This window comes from Zonotrichia albicollis, chromosome Z (genome assembly GCF_047830755.1).
Source record: "Zonotrichia albicollis isolate bZonAlb1 chromosome Z, bZonAlb1.hap1, whole genome shotgun sequence".
NCBI classification, from domain to species: Eukaryota; Metazoa; Chordata; class Aves; order Passeriformes; family Passerellidae; genus Zonotrichia; species Zonotrichia albicollis.
Window position 1 is genome coordinate 51,852,745 of NC_133860.1, and position 22,040 is coordinate 51,874,784.

Here is a 22,040-nt window from a genome sequence, read left to right on the forward strand (position 1 = left end):
CCCCATTGACAGGGGAAGAGTCAATGGAGATGAACTAAAAACCAGAAAATTCCATCCAGACACATATTAGGATGATGAGCAAACACTGCTCATCATCCTAATATGTGTCTGGATGGAATTTTCAAATTTGTCTCCCAAAAAGACTGTGGAGTCTCCATTTATCAACATTTATGAACATTTCAAATCATGACTGGAAGCTGTCATATTCAACCTGCTGAAGCTGATCCTGCTTGAGCAGGGGATTGGACTAGCTGGATTCTGTAATGCAAAAAGTCCCTTTCAACCTTAATGGGAAAAACTACCTCACTTTTGTGAAAGCTAGACACATAAAAAGAGTATGAGTATCTGCCTGACATGACACTACACTTTGAAGGTTAGCCTAATTGTCTTTTTCATTGGTTTCTCACCATCATATCAGACTGAATACCATGGGAAGGAATTAAAGAGAAAACACTGTATTCTGATTAACAGCTGCTAATATGTATCCAAGGCTGGCAGGGAGCCCCACCTTCTCTGGCAGAAATCCCTTGCAAACATTTCAGTCTGCAGCTGAGAGGAGAGCTAGAATGGTCTGAGCACTGTGCTCAGAGGACTGTTTTTCCTTGATGGGACAGAAGAAGAGCCAAGGACAAGCAGAGTAAGAACAAAGGTGCAAGAAGAAGGATGCTCAGGTTCTTTGCCGGCCCATGGGTATGCCTAAAGGAGGCTCAAGATTTATTAATTATTTAAAGCAGAGATAGTTAATAACATACAATATTACTTCTATAAATTTTGTCTAGATTTGCATATTTCTTCATGTTAAATAAAATACATTTGTGCCTATATAATTCTGAAGATGTATTTCTTTCTTCTCTGGCATGGTGCCAGGAAGTGGTGAGGCCACACCTCGAGTGCTGTGTCCTGTTCTGGGCCCTCAGTTTGGGAAGGACCTTGAGACACTTGAGCGCATCCAGAGGAGGCAGCGAGGCTGGAGAGGGGCTGGGAACACAAACCCTGTGAGGAATGGCTGAGGGAGCTCAGCCTGCAGAAAAGGAGACTCAGAGGTGACCTTTTCACTCTCTACAATCTCCTGAAAGGTGGCTGTAGCCAGGGGGGGTTGGTCTCTTCTCCCAGGCAACCACTGACAGAATGAGAGGTCACAGTCTTAAGCTATGCCAAGGGAAGTTTAGGTTAGATGTGAGGAAAAATTTCTCCACTGAAAGCATGATTGGGCACTGGAATAGTATGCCCAGGGAGATGATGGTGGAGTCACCATCCCTGCACATGTTTAAAAAAGGCTGGATGTGGCACTCAGTGCCGTGGCTCAGTTGATGAGGAGGCTTTACGTGGTAGGTTGGACTCTATGATCTCAAAGGTCTTTTCCAACCTAGTTCATTCTATCATTCTCTGATTCTGCTCTTCTGTGAAGTGCACTCAAGTGCTGCTGCATAACAGAATCAAAGAATGGTTAAGGTTGAAAAAGATTTTTGAGACCCATGTTCTGGAGATGAGGAAAGTGGAAGTGCTCAGGCTACTTCAGCCATGCAGGAGCTGATCTTTACCCCTGAGCTGGTGTAAACTGAGCTGCCTGACCTTACTTCCCTGAAGATACAGCAAATAAACAGCTTCAAGCAAACAACAGCAACAACGGCAGTGAGCACAGACATGATGGTGCACCTCACCTAGGCCACGGGCCGAGTAAAAAGATGAGTTTTTTACAAAATGAGACAAAAGTTGGGAGGCTGCTGAGTAACCGTCCAGGCAAAGGCTACCCAACCTCTGCCAGATGTCTTTTGGGTGAGCTGACAGTTTTCATGACATCTAAGAAAAGTACCCAAGCAGCAGGAGCAAATGAAGCAGAACAGCTCACAGTGAACAGAAAAGCTGGAAAATTCTTAACACCAATATGTAGGAACAGAACAGCACCTACCAAACCATTATGAATAATTCACTACTATGTCAAAAACTTTGAGTACTCTTTTTTATTTTCCTGAGAAGTATGAATGCAGGTTTTCTCTTTTTTTTTTGTCAGAACAGCGACAGTACTGTACTTTTCTCTGTTCAGTGAAGGAAGTGACAGAATTGTAAGCTCAGCTTTATGTAACAGAAGGTTACTTCTCTCACCAATAACATGAACCATATTTATATCTTAAAAAAAAAAGTACAGATTATAAGATAAACAATTCATTTTCTGCAGAAGTACGTCCTGTAGTTTTCCATTTTGGAAATAGGACTTGAGATGGGAATAGGAGAAAATTGCCAAAGATACCTGCTTCTCACTGGGGACTAAGCCATGACAGTGATTTATATCACACCCATTTTCATGCAGAGGATGTCATTTGCATATGAGTTATAGCCTTGTCACACAGAGCAAGAAAGTCAGCAACTAGCTAAATCCTCACTTGTGGGAGATGTTTTGCAGGCCTGTAGCACCTTATCAGCAGGCAGAAAAGGGCTGCTATGATAATGAAAAAATCTCATTCTTCCTGCATCTTGATAAAGCTGTGCAAGAAAAACAATGAAGTCTTAGATTGCACTGGTGCTCTAAATCCTCACTGCAGTGCTGGAATCTTCCCTGTTCAACAGAGTACCTGCAGAAGCCTCCAGAGAGAAAATGCTCCCTCCACACTTCTGAAGGAATCATCTTTACAGCAACCTGCAGCTGACAGGGAGAAGGTAGGATTACTATTCACAGCACACTTTCATAAAAAATACCTACCATCTTATTCTTGCCCTGCTCCCCCTGCAAAACAACAGCCATCTTCTATTAAAAAATGTAAAGAGATCTTTGCAAAATCTACACTTTCACAACCCAGGAATATCCCTTTCAAAACTAGGACAAAGGTATCTGAGGTACAGGACCCAGAAGAAAACAGCTACAAATGATCAATGATTGTCATGATTTATGTTCAGGTTGCTTGGATTTTGGACTGGGGCCTGGCCAACACAGCAGGTCAGATGATGCCATCCTTATTCATACGGGTAATGTTGTTATGAACAGACCAGCTGGATTGCAAGACTAGCACTTAAGCAGAAGCAAATATGGCATAGGATTTCCTGGGGATTAATGACTGGCTGAGAGTTGATGATAGCCAGAAACACAGGCAGTCATTAATCTTAATCCTCAGGAAATGATGTCTATCAAGGTCATTATTTCTGTAATAAGATAAAAGCAAACAAATACCTAATGTCATACAGATATTTATATTTTTAATGAATGATGATGTCTCAGCTGTAATGTAAAGTTCACATCTCATTAACAAACATCCTACACATTCACCTGCTAGAGTGGCCGAACTCTTATCTTCTTATAAGCTTTATGCTGAGACCAAGATTTTGAAGGGGAGAAGCCTTCCTTGTCTAGACTGTTAAATCCACAGCATGACTGCACACCTGCCTGATTATAAAGAGCCAAATATCCAGCAGCTCCCACTGATCTCAGATATTACTCATCTGTCAGAGGTGGGCTGAACACCTTGCAAGCCTGCTGATTCTGGAGAGTTTGCAAGGTGGCTTTTACAAGACAGCCACAAGCCATATAAAGCCACATTTATTATGTGAAAAGGGAAAAGGAAGGATAGGTTCATAAGTGCGCAATAGTATATAGGGACTGCTCTGTTTATCGACATTTTTGGATAGTAAATCTTATTCTCTCATTTCATGTTATCCTACTTGCAATCAAGTGCATTTTTAATATGCTTTCAATTGCATTAGAGGTTGGTTCTGACTTCACAAATGAATTATTCAGAAGTAAATTTGATGAGTTGGTTTTCTATAAATACACTGAATATTAATGCAGTAATAATGGTGTGTAGGTCAAGCTGATCTTTAACAGTCACATGGCCTGTTTATACACTCTATACAGCTTTTGCTACCAAGAGGATGCAGATGGACTTCTTCTCTGTCACACTTGCAAAATCCACCTAACTCCAAGTGACAGTGCAGTGTGCCTTCTGATGCCCCCATTTCCCTTGCAGTTGTTCAAAGGAATGTAACAATGAATTGCATTACCGACTTAAACAGAAAGAAAAGCTGTATCTCTCAGCAGCAGTGCAAAAGTTAGAAATGTAACTTCTGAAGGCAATATTTGATCTAGAAGCCCTCAAGAACCAAGCACAGAGCCCCCGGACTAGCCACACTTTTCCAGGCGCTGCACAGACAGTTCAGGGGGCTGTGACAGCCGCAGTGTGGCGGGTGGCTGTCGGGAAGAGATCTGGCAAACGAGACAGCAGCCAGCAGGGGCTGAAGAAGCCATCCCATGGGAGAAGGCTCAAAGGAGGAGGGTGCAGGCCAGTGAGATCCAGTATGAAAAGGGCCAAGAAGTAATTGCTAGAGAAATGCAGAAAAAGGGAATGAGACAAGAAGGAGGAAGATGTCAGGAGTATGCCCAAGTGCAGGGCCTGCCAGGGTCCCTGTGTATGTGGTAGCTTTGATAGACACCTTTCAAACTTATTTTTTTATTTCAGAGTGGCACTTTTTAATGCTCTCATAAACTGTTTTTCTGCAAATCCTACACATTCAGCAAAGGATGCAATGTTTTTGACCTATTGATCTAAGTCATCATCTGGCAGAAATACTGAGGAAATTTAGGCTGACTAAAGCAAGAATGAAAAATTTTTATAACATCTTTCTGCTTTTCCTTTGAGTCTGATCCATACTTGCATCAAATGATTTGGAAGAAACCCTTTAGCCCCATAGGTTATGCAGCAGGTCCATCATCATCCATTACCTAAGTGTGGCAGAGCTAATTTTCTTTGTTTATGCAAAACTCCAAACTGTTGAGTTTTTTTGCTAGAGGAAAGGACATGTAAATTAGAGAGAGTCACATGGGCCAGAGAAGGCACCAGGTACTCATTTACATTGCTACATCTCCCCAGCTAATGGGTTTACAGAGCAAAGGAATGATTTCTCAGACACTTAATAAATATTATTTCTTTCAATTTGTAATAATGAAATGCTATCAGCTTAAAAAGTTACTTAGGTGGCATGGTAAAAGACTCTTAAAATAAAGATGATGCACCAGTTTGGTTCTTCAATGTCTTATACAAAGATTAAAACACAAAAAGATAAGGAGAAATTTGGTCGGTAAAATTCATACAGATTCAAGTAGATAATTAATATTGTATACAGTAGGTACCCACATGCATTTTCACACATAGTTTTTAAGTGAATGTAAGATTAAAATACAACAACATCCAAATGTATTAACTAGCATTACCTGCCTAAACTTGACACATTATTTACATAAAATGAAATTTTTCCTTAATGGAAGTTTGCAGAATAAGCTGAATACAGAATAATTAATACAGACACTCAAAAGCTTAAAATCTCAGAAAACAACATTAGTGTGTTCAGTGGAGACATCCAGTACTCCTCATGTTTGCCCTCCAAACTGCCTGCTGTGCAAAAGATCTTGAAAACTGAGTCTGTGTACAAATGAGGTGGTGCCTCAGAAAAGGTTAATAATGTGTGACAGAAACATGGATATATTTTTCTCAAATTTTTCCTAGAGTCGTAAGTCTGTTTATAAAAAGCTAAAACCAGTGTTCCACATGCAATTGAATGAATTGCACTTTCATGCTCTCATGAACTAAAATTTGAATTCTGTAAAGTCAGCAAAAGCTTGAAATACTGGCTTCTTTATCTACACCAACTTAAATATCTGCACATACACAGGCTATTTCCCAGCAGCTTTTTGATCCTTTCTTCAAGGAAGTTTGTTTTGCATTCAAATACAGAGTTTACTGTAAAGGTAAGTAGATTGTTTTGCCCCTTTGTAAATTTAGTGTGTTAGTTTTAATGAAATGTCCAGATAATGAAATGCACTTACTTGAAGGCAGGAATACATTTCTATTCCCAGTTTTTTTAAAGAGTATTATTTCCAGGACAAATGAAAGACTTTGGAAAGGAAAAAATCTGTAAGTAGTGAAGTACTACATGAGGAAAAACCCTGAAGAAAATGTTACTGGATTAATTTAAGTAAGATTTATGCATTGCAAACATCTCTATCAATCAACAATCAATCCATTGTTTGAATTGTATCAATAGTTTTACTGACATATGAAAACCAAAATTGAGTTATTTGACAAACTTAATTATAAGTAATACCTGTTTGACAGAAGTGTAGGGTTCTTGTCTCCCTCAGGATGAATTTAAAATTTCAAACTCCTTTTGTCCTTCACTGTCATGAAGGGGGAAGCCTCTGGATCACACTACACAGCACAAGCTTACTATAGCACAAAAGTGGACAGGTCTGAACACTGAACAAGCTATGTATGGGAAACAAATGAAATAAGCTTGAGCAATTGAAAAGTACCTGAGAGATGATCTTATTCTCAATTGACATTAGATTCAAACTGTGCTCCAGTCAACTATTCTAGCTTTCTTGTAGCCTTCAATCTGTTATGTATGCTCATGTGAAGTGCTATACATAGTTTTTGGTCACTGAAGTTTGAAAGGTCTGTCAGTAATATTTTAGGTCTCTTTAGAACATCCCTATTCTTTCACAAGTGCTATTTCTCAAGAAAACTATTAGTGCAGCAAGAGAAATCCGACACACACAGACATCAAATAACATATGGCCTTGAATTTTTTGATTCTTCTATTAGAATCTGAGAGTCAGATCACTCCACAATTACAAAGCCAATATCTGCCAGCTTCTCAGATTAAAGCAGTGGTCTTCTTGCTAATTTGTCAAAGAAACAATAAATCACACCACACTTGGATAAAGCAAATAAATCATTTGCATACATGTAACACAGAGGTATGTTGGCTGCATTTTTATTAAAGTCAGCATTAAACAACCCGAAGTCAAATCAACAGATTCTCATTCTTTCCTACAGTGCTCATGACAAATTATCCATCATTGTGACTTTCCTTTTAAATAAAATCAAAATCAGGGAGGAAAACAAAAATAAAATCTTTATGAAAGTACAGGACGATGCAGTTTCTGTAGCTTTTACATTGCTTCTGCAGCCAAGAGAGAAGAGAATCAGTATTTATGCACTGATCAAGTGACCAGTTTTAGTTTTACTGTAATGAACACATTTCCTAAGTTAAAAGTCTTGGTGTGAGTATGTAAATCACACCATGAAAGTGTGGAACTCTCTCAGAAAATCTAGACATCAGAAAAGACTGATGAAAGCAAGAGAAATGCAAAAAACAGTTTCATGGAGAGAAAGGAAAAATAAAGCATTTGTTTGCTTTTGCATCAGGAAAGCAAAATTTAAAAAAAATTTAAAAATTAATAGGCATACCTTCGGCCAGTGGGTCAAGTGTGTGAATCATGAGCTGGAAGATGCTGTTCCTCATTAGACTGTTGTGGAGAGATGCGGAGCTTCCTCCCCGCTGGAGACGTGGCTTGGTCTAGGGTAAAAAATATGATGAAGAATTTAGGGTCTTTTTGTTTTCTGTGTGGAATGATGTCCGAAAAAATACGCACTAATCTCACACCTCTCTGTATGATGAAACATTTCTCTGGAGGGGATATAATTTCTCTGGAGGGGATGGATTGTCAGAACAGCCATTAGTCTCTCAGGACTCAGGCAAAAACACGGCAAAAAGAATCTTTCTTTGTGAAAACTCATAAAGTGTTAAGCAAATGAAAACCTCATACTTGCATCAGGAAGAGCTAACAATTTTTTTCTTTGTAGAACCTTTTGCTTAAATCCCTGAAGCAAGCTATAATTTTTATTACTTCAGTACATTGCAAATATGTGTATGATCAAAATTATGGAGAAAAAGAGCAGACAGTAGTATCCTTTTAATGGCACTCAGTCAGAAACATGCTCCTCATTTTGGCTGGATCCACTGGTCTCATGGCAAAAAGAGACTGAAAGTGTGGTAAGGCAGTTCAGACATCTCCAGCAATGAATCTAATGTACAAGCATCTTTTGCATGCTTGTAATGAAATACAAAACATAGTCTGAGATTTTGTTCCCCGTGCAATTGTCTAGTACAATAATTATTGTATATACACAGAATAAGACTGTTTTGTGGCAGTTTATTTCAATAAAAAGGATAGTGAGAGCCAACAGACTACTGACTAGAAAGACCCTAAACTTCAATTAGAGGAAAAAAACCGACACTGAAGAAAATAATATTTGGCAAAAATACATGGATTAATCTTTGGCATCGTACACATACAAAGTGAGAAATTACAGAAAACAATAAAGAATATTAATTCACTGCTTTATGTTTGGAAATAAATTATTTCAACTCTGTAGCAGTATAGGAGGAGAAAGAAATCCCAGCGATTTAGAAAAATGTTGATGCACAGCAAACTAATGTAAGGCTTGTCTCACCACCCTCCTGAGAAACAAATGCTCAGATGTATAATTGCTGCCTACCGTCAACGTTTGGTCATCCTTGTCTCCAGCATTAGGTGACTGCATGAATAGGAAAAAGAACAAAAAGAAGTGTCAGATGGAGCACGTAGGGAATGGAAAGGCAATAGAACATCACATATATCTGATCCTATGAATTCTGTTGTGATAGATTTTTGAACAACTCAAGGCATCCCACTGATAAGTAAATCAGAGTAAATTCACACTGCAATGTGCAAGCGCCTTTTACTCTTGTCAGTTTCTTGGACAAGAACTGTTGTCATTTCAGGCCTGGCACAGCAGCTGGGCTGCAGATCACTATGTTCACTTCATACAAATTACCCAGGGAGGCAAACTCCCTGTACAGAAACCAGTTTGAGAGAGTGAAGATAGAAGACTAAGGGCAACAAGAAACTCAGGATTGACCAGCTGTTCCACAAAAAATTGCCTAAAAAGGAGTAACCTTTGTATTTTGCAGGAAGAGACTAGGCAAGGAAATGAAAAAATGTGTTTCAGTTTAACAACACCCTACAAATTACCATTTAGCTCTGATTAAGGGCAAGCAGCATGGCGCACACACCCCTGCCATGAAGGAAAATGAGACTCTGAATGGGTGTTAAATTATTTTCTCCATCTCAAAGACTCTTAAGTGCTATGCAATACACAGAAAACAAATTACATCACAACTGTCCCACAGAACAATCTCTCCCATTCAGTGAAGCACCATTTTTGGACACACATCAACAGTGATTTTTTGGGCATGCCTTTGGAGTTAACTAACTTTGAAGGTTAAGTGGAAGGGAAGCAGCCATGAACAAACACTGATGACAGAGCAAATCCTTTATGTTCCATAATAAATACAAGAATAATGAGAACCAAACTCCTTGTCAAAAATGTACTGCTGCAGCTCTGACTATTAACTCAAAGAAAAGATAATCAGACAACAAAAACATCTTTGTTCTAATAAAGGAACACCTCTCACCTCTAAAATAAATCTATCCTTGTATAAGAAAATAATAGGAAAAAGGGTTTATGCTCTATTGAAGAAAACTATCACAAAAAGAACTTTGAAAGGAATGAAAACAAAATGAAAAGAAAACACAAAATCTGTGTTCTAAAATGCTATTTTAAAAGTAGATGCATCTCAGAAAATGTTGGCCTAATGTGTACGTATATATGGTTATATATTTTACATATTCATGTGTTTCAGATACAAACACACAAAAATGAGCAAATCCACAATTTATATGTGAGTATTTTGAGGAACCTTCAAAAAAATGGAAAAAAAAATCCATCTCACAGCAAAATTTGCAAGGAGGCAAAAAGGGCAAGCTGGGGAAAGCTTGTATTGTCTCCAAAAAAGAAGGAGTTTAGGGTAGTTGAGTCCTCAGGATCAGTGGCTATAGTTATAGAAGTAAAGTCTGTGATAGATGGATGAATGTGCAGAACTGGAACTTGATTAGAAGTTCAAAAAATATATTATTTGAAACTTTGATTTTCTGAAGAAAGGAAATCAATTTTTTATTTTTAATACTGAAAGACATGAGAATGTAAAATTGATGAAACTGAGTAAATTGTACTTTCTATCTGAAAAAGGTCTGAAGACTATCACTTTTCAAAATTTCATGTTGAACAAAACATTTCTCATTTATTTGAAAAAAGAATGAGATGAAGCTAAATGAATGCTTAAAAACAGCTAGTTGATAATTTGCACCACACAATTCAATTAGCAGAAGATAATTATATAAAAAAGAGAAAGAACAATGAAACACATTTTCCATATGCATTAAGGAAACAGAAGTGTGAAATAATTTAATTATTTGCCAATACAAATTGGGGCATACACCATGAAATGGATTTTTTAATTTATTTTTTCCACACTTGATTAGCCATGTAATTGTTTCTGAGTTTAACTTGCCAGTCAAGTTATATTCTAGCAGAAATATTCAGGACGATTTCAAAAACAGGAATGTAACAATTGTTTGACATTCTGGTGATATTAAATACTTATATTTCCTGGATTCTGTCCTGGAGAAACAATTTCAAAACTCTCCTTTAAATAGTGTCTTAAACTATGACAGTGAAAAATTCAGTGTTGCTGTCCACAGTACTGGATGGCATTTTGTCCAAACCAGAATGGAAAATTAAACTATTTTACTATTGTTCACAGCAAATTTTGAACATGGTCTTTGCTATTTAGTTTTGGTATCATACATTGCATGGGAAAGCATCTTAAAGTATCATTTTTCGCTTACAGAAACTTTGAGTATTCAGGCATTTTATGCCACCTTAATTTGAGGCAACACTTAAAAACTGGTCCAGTTGGTGGTGTTTCCTTGCACTGGGAGCAAATATTGCATTTGTGGGACATTCAACAATAATATTTAAAAGAAAATACACTGTTTCTGCAAAGATAGGTTTGTTCTTAAATCATGGCAACTATTGCATGTTAGTTCCCTTAGGATCAGAAAGAGATGAAGGTTCCATGTCTTATAAACTACAAATATTTCTGAAGATTCTGCTAGTAAAAATTATCTTTTGCAACTGCGTGCTTTAATTTCTTTAAAACCATGAATTTATTATTATTCTGCAAAGTGAAAAAATTGCCTTCTAGCATACTTTCTTATTCAAAATATTTGGGGCACAATCAATTATCTGTTTTTATCAGAATTATAAAACAATTAATCATTAAACAGATCACTAATTTTTTCAGAGAATTCAATGGAGTATTTGTTAGTTCTCCCATTCCCTATGGCAGGACATAAGAATTTGTCCATCCTTCTGCCGCCATCAACGATCATGTATTCAGCTTGTTTCAGATGAGCTAAAAGTCTTAAAACATTTTGTTTCAGGAAGGATGCATTAAAAATGTCTACTTGCTATGGAGAAATGATTTCTGGAACTCTTTTTATATGTCTCTCTTCCTCAGTGAACTAGGTTCATCAGTGATTGAGCCTGACAATTTCCTTGCCTTGTTTGGGAACATATGTTATTGAAAACCAGGGTTCTGAGTGATTAATGCAAGAAGTGATGGCTCACCAAGTGCCTGGTGAGTATCCCAGTGCTTTCCTTTGACATAAAGGGCATCATAACAGTCAAACGAGGAGCAGAATCTAAAAAAGCTCTAAGAATTTGACACAGAGCATCCCTGTTAACAAAAGATGGCTAGTAACTAGAATCATCTGTTAGAGTGTGTAGTCCACTGCCAGAATCAGAAAGCTGACTGTCTGCAGCTCCAGCAGTTGTTGCCCTAATGGAAGCTTCCATGTTAAAGGTTCGGTAGCCAGAAACAATCAGTGAACTGAACTGCACATTCTCTTCTCCTAATATGAGAAAAGTATGCTGTCAAACAAAAGCAAGTAAAAATGTAATGGGATTTCAACACCCTTTCTGCAGTGTGCGTTCACATCTCTTTTCTGCTTGATAAACATTTTCCAAATATAATAATGAAAAGCTGTTAAAAATCAATCAATCAATCAATCAATCAATCAATCAATCTTTTTTGAGAGTAATGGCATTTAGTGATATTTATTGGTTCACATTGTGGTGCTGAATGCAATATGGTGTCTCCAATTATTGTATTATGAGCCCAGACAGGAATTTGCATAATTTTCTCAAGATGCTTTCAAGCCCAGGACTTCTGCGGTTCTCTCTTATGCCTGCTTTAAAAAGTGGCATCTGGACACAGCAACTTTACAGCTGGCAGTGAGTCACCACTTGTAAGTTCTCAAGTTAATTAGAGAAGATAAGTTTTGTTGGCACATTTGTCTAGGATTGTCTAATATTACACTTAAGGTCTGCAGGGCATTTTGCTAGACTGAACTGCAGAAAAATGAGATAGATTTCCAAGCCAGCCACTGGAGTCAATCTAGTTAAGCTAAGGCAGTTTAGTGTAATTTCTAAAAACCAGTATTCTAAGGAGTGTTAGTAATGCACTTGGAATAGAACTGTTGTGCATTTCTTTGAAATTATATGGTAAGTCAAGTTAAGACATAACTAAAATCCTGGCAACAAATTCAGCTTGGTAGATTTCAGAAATAAGCCTAATAAGCTTAGTGAGGGAATCAAAAAACAAAGCTAGTATTTTATCTAGTTCTCTTAATGCATAGATCTTTGAATTTTTACCAAATTAGAATCCTTTAGAGTTCCTTTCTCTGAATACTTCAAAACAATCCAAAGTTATAACCTTTGCCTACTTGATGGTTGGCTCAAAAGATCAAATCCTAGTGGTCTCAATATACTTACACTAAAATTCTAGGTATCCATGGAAATGAAAGTTTACCATCACCACCTGCAGTACCTCTGTGAGGTGCTGCAGTGGAGCCAGTACAACTTTAAACTGAAAGTGACACACCTCATTACCCCACTCTCTAGATTATTTCTGTAGGAAGACTGTAAGTAGCTGCAAGGGAATACCTCTATAGTAAACTGATGGTAAAGATTTTAACTTATATGTTACTGCTTAGATATCAGTATCTGAATCCAGACTGTGGATTAACACTGCATACAGAACCCTGGATCTTATTTAAAACAGAGGCAGAAAAATAGAAAATACACTATAGAAAAATACACTAAAGTTATTTTTAACTTTGCCTTCTTTCTTCTTTTCACTTTTCCTAAGTATAAAATGAAACAGGGAGTTTTACCTAAAAAAGCAGATCTCTGTGCTGTTGAAGAAAGTAAATATGATTCACAAAACCAAATCCAAAATTAACCTGAGGCTGTAAAGTTGATTTACTCATCAAAATGAAGAATTTATTAAATTAGAGGTTGAATTTCCAAAGACATTAACCTGGACCACCAAAATGGAATATCTGGCTACATTTATAACTGCTTGTTTAGAAGTATGAAAGCTGTAGCTCTGGAACAAGCAAATGGCTTTGTTATTTCAGATCAGTTGTCTCTTTTATGCCAGTCTATTCATGCAATTACCCAATGTGCATACACATAGTGAATCCTCATAAATGTTCAGGAGAGATGTATCTTAGTTGATTTGAGTAGTGACAAATAGATGGTATAAGCCATCAGTTGCTAAATCACATGCTAAAGTTAGGTCAACTGATTTAATTCCAGATATCTGTGCATCCCACTGTGTGAAATAAGGCTCTTCCAGTCAGACTGTATAACCAATTATATGGCATTTAGTTACTCATCATGTGTAAGGAAGAGTCTGCGCCATGTCTCTTACCTTCTCTGAACTCGCTTAAAGTCAGGTATCTTTGGCTTAGGGTGGCAATGTAATAGCTCAAGCTTAAAGACTTCAGGAGTGTTTAATCACCTTAGTGTCAAAAATAATTATGCAGTTTTAAGTTGTCCCTCTTACCCTCATTTCAAGACTTAGTAATGAAGTCACCTTTTGCTATTTTTTGAGTCAAATAATTTAGCACCACAGCTCTGCATGTCTATGTAACTTTCAGGGGGGCAAAAAAGTCCTTAAATAAGTAAACAAATAAATAAATAAAAATCTAAATCTAGGTACTTAGCAGTCATTAGAAACACATGCACAAAACATGTGTTCACAAGTGACAGTTTAAGTACTTCAGTATGGATTTATGTGGATAACTTTAAAACACATGGACTTAAAGTCTTTAATATGCTGCTACTGCATCAACATTACATGAGAAAGCATAAGTGAGTGCATTAGTATAAGTTCATTAAACATAAGAAATTTTGGAAGTAAAATCACCTAAAAATAAAGAAGCAAAATGTAAGGAGGGGATGGGAAGGTTTTAATCTGAACTGCAAATACACCACAGAGACACTGACAGGAAATGCTTGCTCTTCATTTCTTGTAACTCAATCAAACATGAGTGGCTCAGTAAGAAGCCAGCAAAAAAAACCCCACTCCCTGGAACTTCTCCTTGCCTAAATACACAAAGGATCTGCTACAGATAATGGAGGTTTCAGAGTTTGCCTTAGAAGTGGACACAATAATTCCCAGAGGGGAAATTGTTTGACAAATCTCAGCTGTGGCTGTTGCTACACTGATTTGCAGCCTCTGAATAAATTTTACTGCAGTCAGTTGGCTGTATACTGCAGAGGATTCATCACATGGGCAAGAAGGCTGCAGTTCCACTGCCTTCCCACCTCAAGCACCATGGAAATCCTGAAGGACAGCTCCAGCTGCAGAGAAGAAGCCTGCACAGCCCATAGGGAGGAAATGCTGAATCAACACATCCTCAGCTGCCCTCATCATGTCCCTGTTCCACCAAGATCTGCTCACTTCTCTCACCTTATTGCACATCTGCCTTTCCCCTCCAGGAGACTTTTTTGTTACCAGGATCTCTGCTGACTGACTTTATTGTCAGCTGGCAGAAACGCCTGATTGAGCTCTCTGGATAAGCAAATGTGTCAGAGGCATGTACAATAATTATTGATATTAGGAAAACTAGATGAGTATTGCTAACAGTGGATGTTTCCCACTGTATTGGAAAGGGAGAGAGACTAGAACACAGAACACTGGCCAAAGGGAAAGTCTTGGCTATCCTGTGAGACTACCTTCTCCATGAAGCAGTAATAACATTAAAAGTGGTCCAATTCACATATTAAAAAAAAAAAAGAAAAAAAAGAAAAAAAAGAGAGAGAGAGAGCAGGTCTAAAGGAAAGCATCACCAATACAGTTGGTATTGAGGTACAAACATTCCAAATAACTGTATTTCAAAACATAAAATCATCATCCCTGGGAGCATGATGGCAGCTATGGGCTGCAGGAACATGGGTATCAGTTTTACACTAGTGTAATAGGCAAAATATAGCAGTCAGCTTCTGTTCCTCCATTTCCACATTAGTTAACTAGGAATAGAGACACTGTTTGTAAAGAATGTTTTTTCTCATGGAGAAGGCCGATTGCTTTAGGGGCAGGTTACTGGGTATAACTGCTCCCTCTACAGAAATTAACTGCGCTCATTTGGGTTTTGCATGTCCTGCTGTGCACAACATAGAGGTTCATTTCAATAAGCTACAAAGCAATAAGCTTCAATAAGAAGCTTTCAATAAGCTCTTTTTGACACCAGTGTCTCCAATAACTATAGGTGAAGGATCAATATGTAACACCTACGACATTTTTTTAGCTAACAAACATCTAAGATGTTAAAATTTTTTGTGCTATTTATGTCTCTAACAAGTCTGAACCTAGATTAGGGTTTACAAGATTATATGAGAATTCATGTAATCAAAGCACACATAACACTTGCACATCCCATAGGATGTAGAAGTGCTTTTTACATCCTCTAGGATGTTAGACTAATTACTCAACATTGTAGGAGGGAAACAAATGAAAATATGTTGGTTTAATTTTTTTTATTCACCCACCAACTGGATTATGTTGCATGTTCTCAGTTTTACAATGTGAAACTAGACATCATGTCCAAGACAAAGTATTACTAAAAGAAATATCTTAATTTTACCTATTTGACTCAAGAGTATTTCAGGCTCCCTGTCCTCCTAACAGACACTGAATACCATTTGCCTCTATATTAATCCTTCAGATAACCATTTTCAGCTTTTCCATCACTGCCTCTTAGGTCCTTCTTATCAAATGAAACATGGAAATGCCACCTAAGGTTTTGTCTTATACCTGGTTCAGGGCTAAGAAATGGTAGGGAGAAAATACTTTATGAAGAAATAGAGAAGAAATTTTACAAAAGAACCTGCAGATAAGAAACCAGCACTGTATTGCAAGTGTCCCTGATGGAGCTGTGGACAGAAAAGCAAGTCAGATTTCCAAATTTCATCTACAACCACAAAATAAAGTTTTCTTCAGATTAGGACAAGAAAAAAGAGGCCTATATTAGCTTCTTTCTTACTCTGTTAGATCTGATTTTAACTGTTTTTCTACAGTGGCATTAGGATGAAAGAGATTTAAGAATTGTGACTGAAATCAAGAGGATCCCTGTGTGCTGGGATTCTAGAGACCAACAGACATATCCTAGACAATCTGCAGTAGGCACATGCTAGCTTACTTTTAACTCTTTTAGAGCTAAGATATGAAACTGAGGCAGAAAGACCTAAATGACACTGTTCTTCCTAAACCAAGGGTCACAACATTCAGACCTTAAATCAGACCTCCCCTACTTTGGCTCTCAGTGTCTGGATCATTACAGAAATTGTGTCCCCTCTTTATGACATAACTGAGGATAGAAAGAAAATCTTTGCGCTCACTTTCCTTCGTCAGTGCTATTTCACACTGCCTTTCACACTACTGATTTGTCCCTACAACTATGAACCAGATGCCTGAAAGTAAATCATTGCCAGTGTCTCTGTTGCTCTTCCCTGCAAAGTCTGGCCCTCCCAAAACAGCTTCCAATTAATATTTAAGCTAAACATACAGCTCCAAGGATAATTCCCCTTGTGATGGAAGAGAATAAGGCATTCAGGAAAGCAGATGTGCTGGAGTTAGGAAGAACTTACATGGATATGTAACAGGAGGCCATAGCTACAGGAAAGCAAGAGAAAATTCATGGTGAAGTAGTGAGGGTGGTAGTACTGGTGCTACCGAGGTACAGCTCTTAGCTGTATTTCACCTCTTTATCTCATTTACAGCCTATGGCAAAATCATTTCTTCACCCATAAGCTGCCAATGAGTTTCACTTTAAAACATGAAGTTTCTCTGAGACTTCTGCTGAGAAATGCTATTTTGGACACCGGCCAAAATCAGAGTCTGCAAGGTCTTTCAATTAGCAAGAGAAGAGAAACTCACAATAACTCCATCCGTCTTTTATCTAATTCCATTCCACTACAATAAAAATTAAAGCCTGGTATCTCTAAGTCTGCAGTCTCTAACTGCAGAAGTCACAAGCACAAAACCATGCCATTACTCCTAGCTGCAAGCATCCTTTTAGCCATCAGTTACTCCCCAAATGCAGTTTGTCTCTATCATAAAATCACAGAATCACAGAATATGCTGAGTTGGAAGGCACCCACAAGGATCATCAAGCCCAACTCCTGCCTCAGCACAGGACAGCTCCAAGGGTCACACCATGAGCCTGAGAGCACTGTCCAAATGCTTCCTGAGTGAGATCTCTCAGGCTGGTGCTGTGACCACTGCCCTGGGGAGCTGTTCCAGTGCCCAGCTGTGGGGGCCTGAATATATGTTGTATTGTAAGACCTGTGTGTGTCAATGTGGGGGCCTGAATATATGTTGTATTGTAAGACCTGTGTGGGTCTGAGTTGCTCCAAACGAGCTGCAGCTGCAGGGTCCTTAGTTGGGCAGCAGCTGTAGCTCGTGAAGGTAACTGAGATAAATAGGGGTGGGTCAAGAGCCCAGGAGGAGTCCCTGAGAAGACAGGAAGGACTGTGCTGCAGAGAATGGAGAAGAGCCCCAGCAGAGAGGCGAGAACAACACTGCAGCGAAGATTACAACACCCAGCCACCCTCGGAGTGAAGAAGCTTTTCCAAACTAAACCTTCCCTGACACAACCTCATGGTGTTCCTCAGATCCTGTCGCTGGTCACCAGAGAGATGAGATCACTGCCTGGCCCTCTGCTTCCTCTTAAGAGGATGTAGTAGACAGTGACGAGGAGGTCTTTTCCTCCCTTGACTTTTCCTCCAGAACCTGTGCTTCTTTCATTGTGTCTTAGACTTTCCTGGTGCCTTTTCTTTCCTCCTGAATCATTGGCAGGCACATCACACAATGCTCATGGAAACTAGCCCATCAGGAACAATTGTGTTTGAGGGACTGGCACACCTCTGTACCGGAGAGGGATGTTCCCACTGTTTCAGCTATCTGCTTTCAATAAGAAGTGTGCTCATAACTATCTGCACTTAGCAACAAGAGGGCTATTACATCCCGTTACTTTCCATATTGCCCAGCCCAAACAGCCCTTCTTCAATGTAAAAGGTACACCAAATGGAAGGGCTGAGCTGAGTTTTTTAACAAAAACCACACCCTTGCATTGAGTGAAGCCACCCAAGACAGAGGGGATTTGAAACTAAGAGCTGAACTTGCACAGTGAAGCTGGACCCTCATAATGAAATACACTGGGTATGAATTCTATTATGACAAACAAAACCATGTTCTGAGCCTTAGTATATACATTTGTGGATTATTTAATAGCCAGTTCCTGGAACTATGTTCTAGGTTAGCATGTTTTTGGTTTTAACATCCCAAAAGAAATGTGTTTCCAGATAGCACACATACTGTTGGATCTACAAAAATCTGATTGCTCCAGGAGGGAACAACCTAGTTCCCTAGGATATAACTTCAATACAATTAAATTAGTCATAAAAAGAAAACTTTTAGTTAAGGTAAAACAGAAATCACTATATGCTGAGCATTGTTAATCGATCTGGAAGTAATCCAGACTCCCATTGCTATGACTCTATATGTTTCTAATTTTGCAATCACTCTGCAAGTATATAAAAACTTCAGTGAACAATGCACAGATGATTATTTTCACAATATTCACCTGAGATTTGGACAATTGCAGTCTGTTTCAAGGTAAATTGTCAGTAAGCATAGTTCTTTTATGGGAGAGTTTGTGAATATCAAATCAGGATTTTATGAATTTAAGTTATTTTTTATTATATGGTCTTTTATTTATTATATGGTCTTCATACTTTTTATATACATGGTCTTTTACATCAACCTTTTGTGTTTGTGATGCTGATTAAGAGAGTCAAAGGAATAAATGTATTTGAATCTTTTAGAGTCATCTTCCATTTGTAAAACAGAGTGTGGACAGAATGAGGAGAAACACAGATTAGAACTCCCGAAATCTGTCTGCCTCCTGTTTGCTTTACGCTAGCTTTGCTGGCAGTTTTACAGTAGACATCTCTGTGTATGTACATTTTTAATACACTCCATAAAAAGTATGCAGTTAGTGCGCTGTGTGCTGTGTATATCAATGGTGATACCTGAAATGCGCTTGGTTTATTTTATTTATTATTAAATATTTTTTTGTTATTAAATCATGTTATTTATTATTAAATCTTTTTTTTCCCTTCTGGTTCAAAACCATGCTTATTGAAAGGGACAGAATCATCAGATCTGTCACTGTTCAATTCCTGCTGACAGTATTTTTTTTGCAAACTGAACTTTCCAATTAACAATTACAGAAATCTTCTCTCAAATCAATCATGGTTTCCAATACTTTCAATATTCTAGTTAAATCTGAATTATTAAAACCTCTGCATTCTAGTTCACAGAGATTACATAACAAAAATTAAGAAGATCAGGTAAAATCATAATCTTAATAAAAAAATAACAAGTACAGGGGACACTGGCATATGCCCAACAGATCAAAACAACCAAAAAACCTGGCTCAAAGTCTGATTTCACACTGCTTGGAATTAATTTCATGGCATTAGCATAAAACCAAATTAATTGAGAACAGGATCTGATTGTGCATGCAGGAAAAGAGGTGATTGTTATTCCACAGCATGCTGAAAGAAGGTGTCCATCTCATAGTTTGTTAGATATAAAACAAAACTACAGTGAAAATAAAAGACACATTTTGCAATGCAAATTTACGGTTTCATTATGTTTATAATAAAGTTTATCTGTAAGATGTGCTCCTATTTCAAACCTTTTCCCAGACCTTTCCTGACAAGGGCTTTTGAAGTCATACAGTCGGGCTCTACTTTTACTCTGCAGATTGTTGGGATTTTGCCAGCTCAGCCTGGAGCCTCTCCCAGCAAACAGCCAGATGCAAAATTTTGAAGACTTTGGTGTAGTTTAAAGTTACAAGTGTCTGACACATAACACTGAGAGCTGGGAAAACGGAGGGCTCAAGGTCGAGTTACTTACCCTGACAAGCCAGATCAAACTGCATCTGGAGAGTTCAAACTGCTTCAACAAGACCAATTGCCTACATATTTCTGCAAAAAGCATTTAAACCACTTCATACTCTACCTATGGTAGTCAACTCTCACAGCAATGGCTGTTAAAAATACAACACACAATTATAATTGCTCTCCTCAGGCTATAGCAAACTCAGTTGGTGGTGCTGGTGTTTCTGCCAGGCCAGGAGTGCCAGGCCGCACCCAGCGCAGCACACAGAGCAGCCTCACACCGCACTGAGCAGTCACGCTGTGGCCCAGCCACGTGCCACGCCACTCGCTGCTTTCACTCCTGGCCTCCACCACCGCCAGAGGCACAGGCCAGTAAGGACAACCTGATAAACTACTCCCTGAGCTCATTAAAGGATGGCAGAGCAGGAACTATAACAGGATTCCAACCTTTTCATGTCTCATTTCTAGCTGAAGGCTTGTTCAGGTTGGGTATAAACAAGAGCTGCTCCTGTCTGCTGGATTAGTAATGCCATCTGTGAAAAAAGAACTGGAGAATCGACCTGAGTGATTTTGTTGTGTTAACAGAATCTATCACAGTATTTTCAATCCCTACCAATCTTTTGGGCACAGCTAGAGAACAGTAAAACACAGATTTGCATAGGGATGGACTGGTCACTTCACCAAAGACTTTGGACCTAAACGCCAACATACAATCAAAGTTTTGGTACACCCTTTGGAAAAACTGCTCTCCAGATTCTTATTAGTTCTGTGGAGAAGCTACGTATCTTAATTGATGGAAATAAATTGGCTAATATAACTATACCAGCTTAATTTGCAATTGCATATAATACAGAAGAACGCATTCTTTGGTTTATGCCACATAAAATGACATGGTATCCTGGATGAAAACAAGTCAAGAGATGGAAAACTAAAACAGGCTGAAGTGCTTCCAAGACACAGAAATTACAAATTTTTGTGTGCCTGAAGAAAATGTGCTATCCACAGAATCAGTGGTGTTTTTCTCTTACCTATCTTCTTATTAAAAAAAAGATCAAATGACTGCCTATAATTTTTTTGTATGTAAAGTGTTTGTTTTCTGCCTGAGAAGCAATCGCAGACCCAGGGGCAGGCTAAATTTGAACCACTGATTTTCTGGGAGAAGGAACTGCTTTATGCTATTTATCTCTCAGAAACACAGGACAGAAATCTTCCCGAGAAATGTAGACCTGTTGGCAAGATCTTTTCAACCATGACTTCTCAAGGTAGACTAATCCTGAGATCTATGATTGCATCTTTTTCCATGAAAACCATACCGATGATGAAAAATTCACAGCACAAGTTAATTATAATTATGTTTTCTGGGGCCGTGAAAGAATACCCAACAAAGAGGCCTGCGTATGTCTCTGATGAAGCTACTGTGAAAACCTAATAAGAAAGACACTGCATATCTTGTAGCTAAAGGCAATTAAGTATATCAGAACACCAACAGAACCAGAAGTAGAAATGCTCCAAACAAACAAAACCTAATTGTTTTCATCACATATTCTGCAAAACAGAAGTCATGTTACACACAGAGTTTTAAAAGTTGTGGATTAAAAATGTGGATTATACTTACATAAAGTGTATTTGGAAAGAGAAGTTTTTTCACTGGTATCACAGCAGTATGAATTTTCTATAATCATACCCTACTTGCTATTTAATTGAAATAGAGAGATTTAAAGCCTTTGCAGCAAGTCTTTTATTATCAATTTTCATGTAATTCTTCCAACAGATAATTTTGGTTAATTACTTCAGGCATTTTGTCTCTCAGAATATGTAGCCCTCTATAGAAAGGAGAAGAGGAATAATTTCTGCACTTCTTTTTGTCATGTAGGACCTCACAATTTATTGTGGTGTCTGCACGCCTGACTTTTGTAGAAAAAAATACATTAGATTTTCTTAATTTATTTGTTCTCTTCTTTCATTAGCTGAAGAGAAAACCTGCCCTGTGATCTAAATTTTGTGAAC

General features: G+C 38.1%; 1 protein-coding gene across 5 annotated transcripts in view; it reads right to left on the bottom strand.

The window, feature by feature from the left end:
• Positions 1 to 22,040, bottom strand: part of SLC24A2 (solute carrier family 24 member 2) — a 106,499-nt gene that overhangs the window by 41,708 nt on the left and 42,751 nt on the right. For all 5 annotated transcript variants that reach the window (XM_074532358.1, XM_074532361.1, XM_074532357.1 and 2 more), the window contains exons 3-4: positions 8,328 to 8,366; positions 7,236 to 7,344 (exon numbers count right to left, since the gene is read on the bottom strand). In XM_074532358.1, coding sequence (XP_074388459.1) covers positions 7,236 to 7,344; positions 8,328 to 8,366 — 148 coding nt within the window. The remainder of the gene's footprint in view (positions 1 to 7,235; positions 7,345 to 8,327; positions 8,367 to 22,040) is intronic.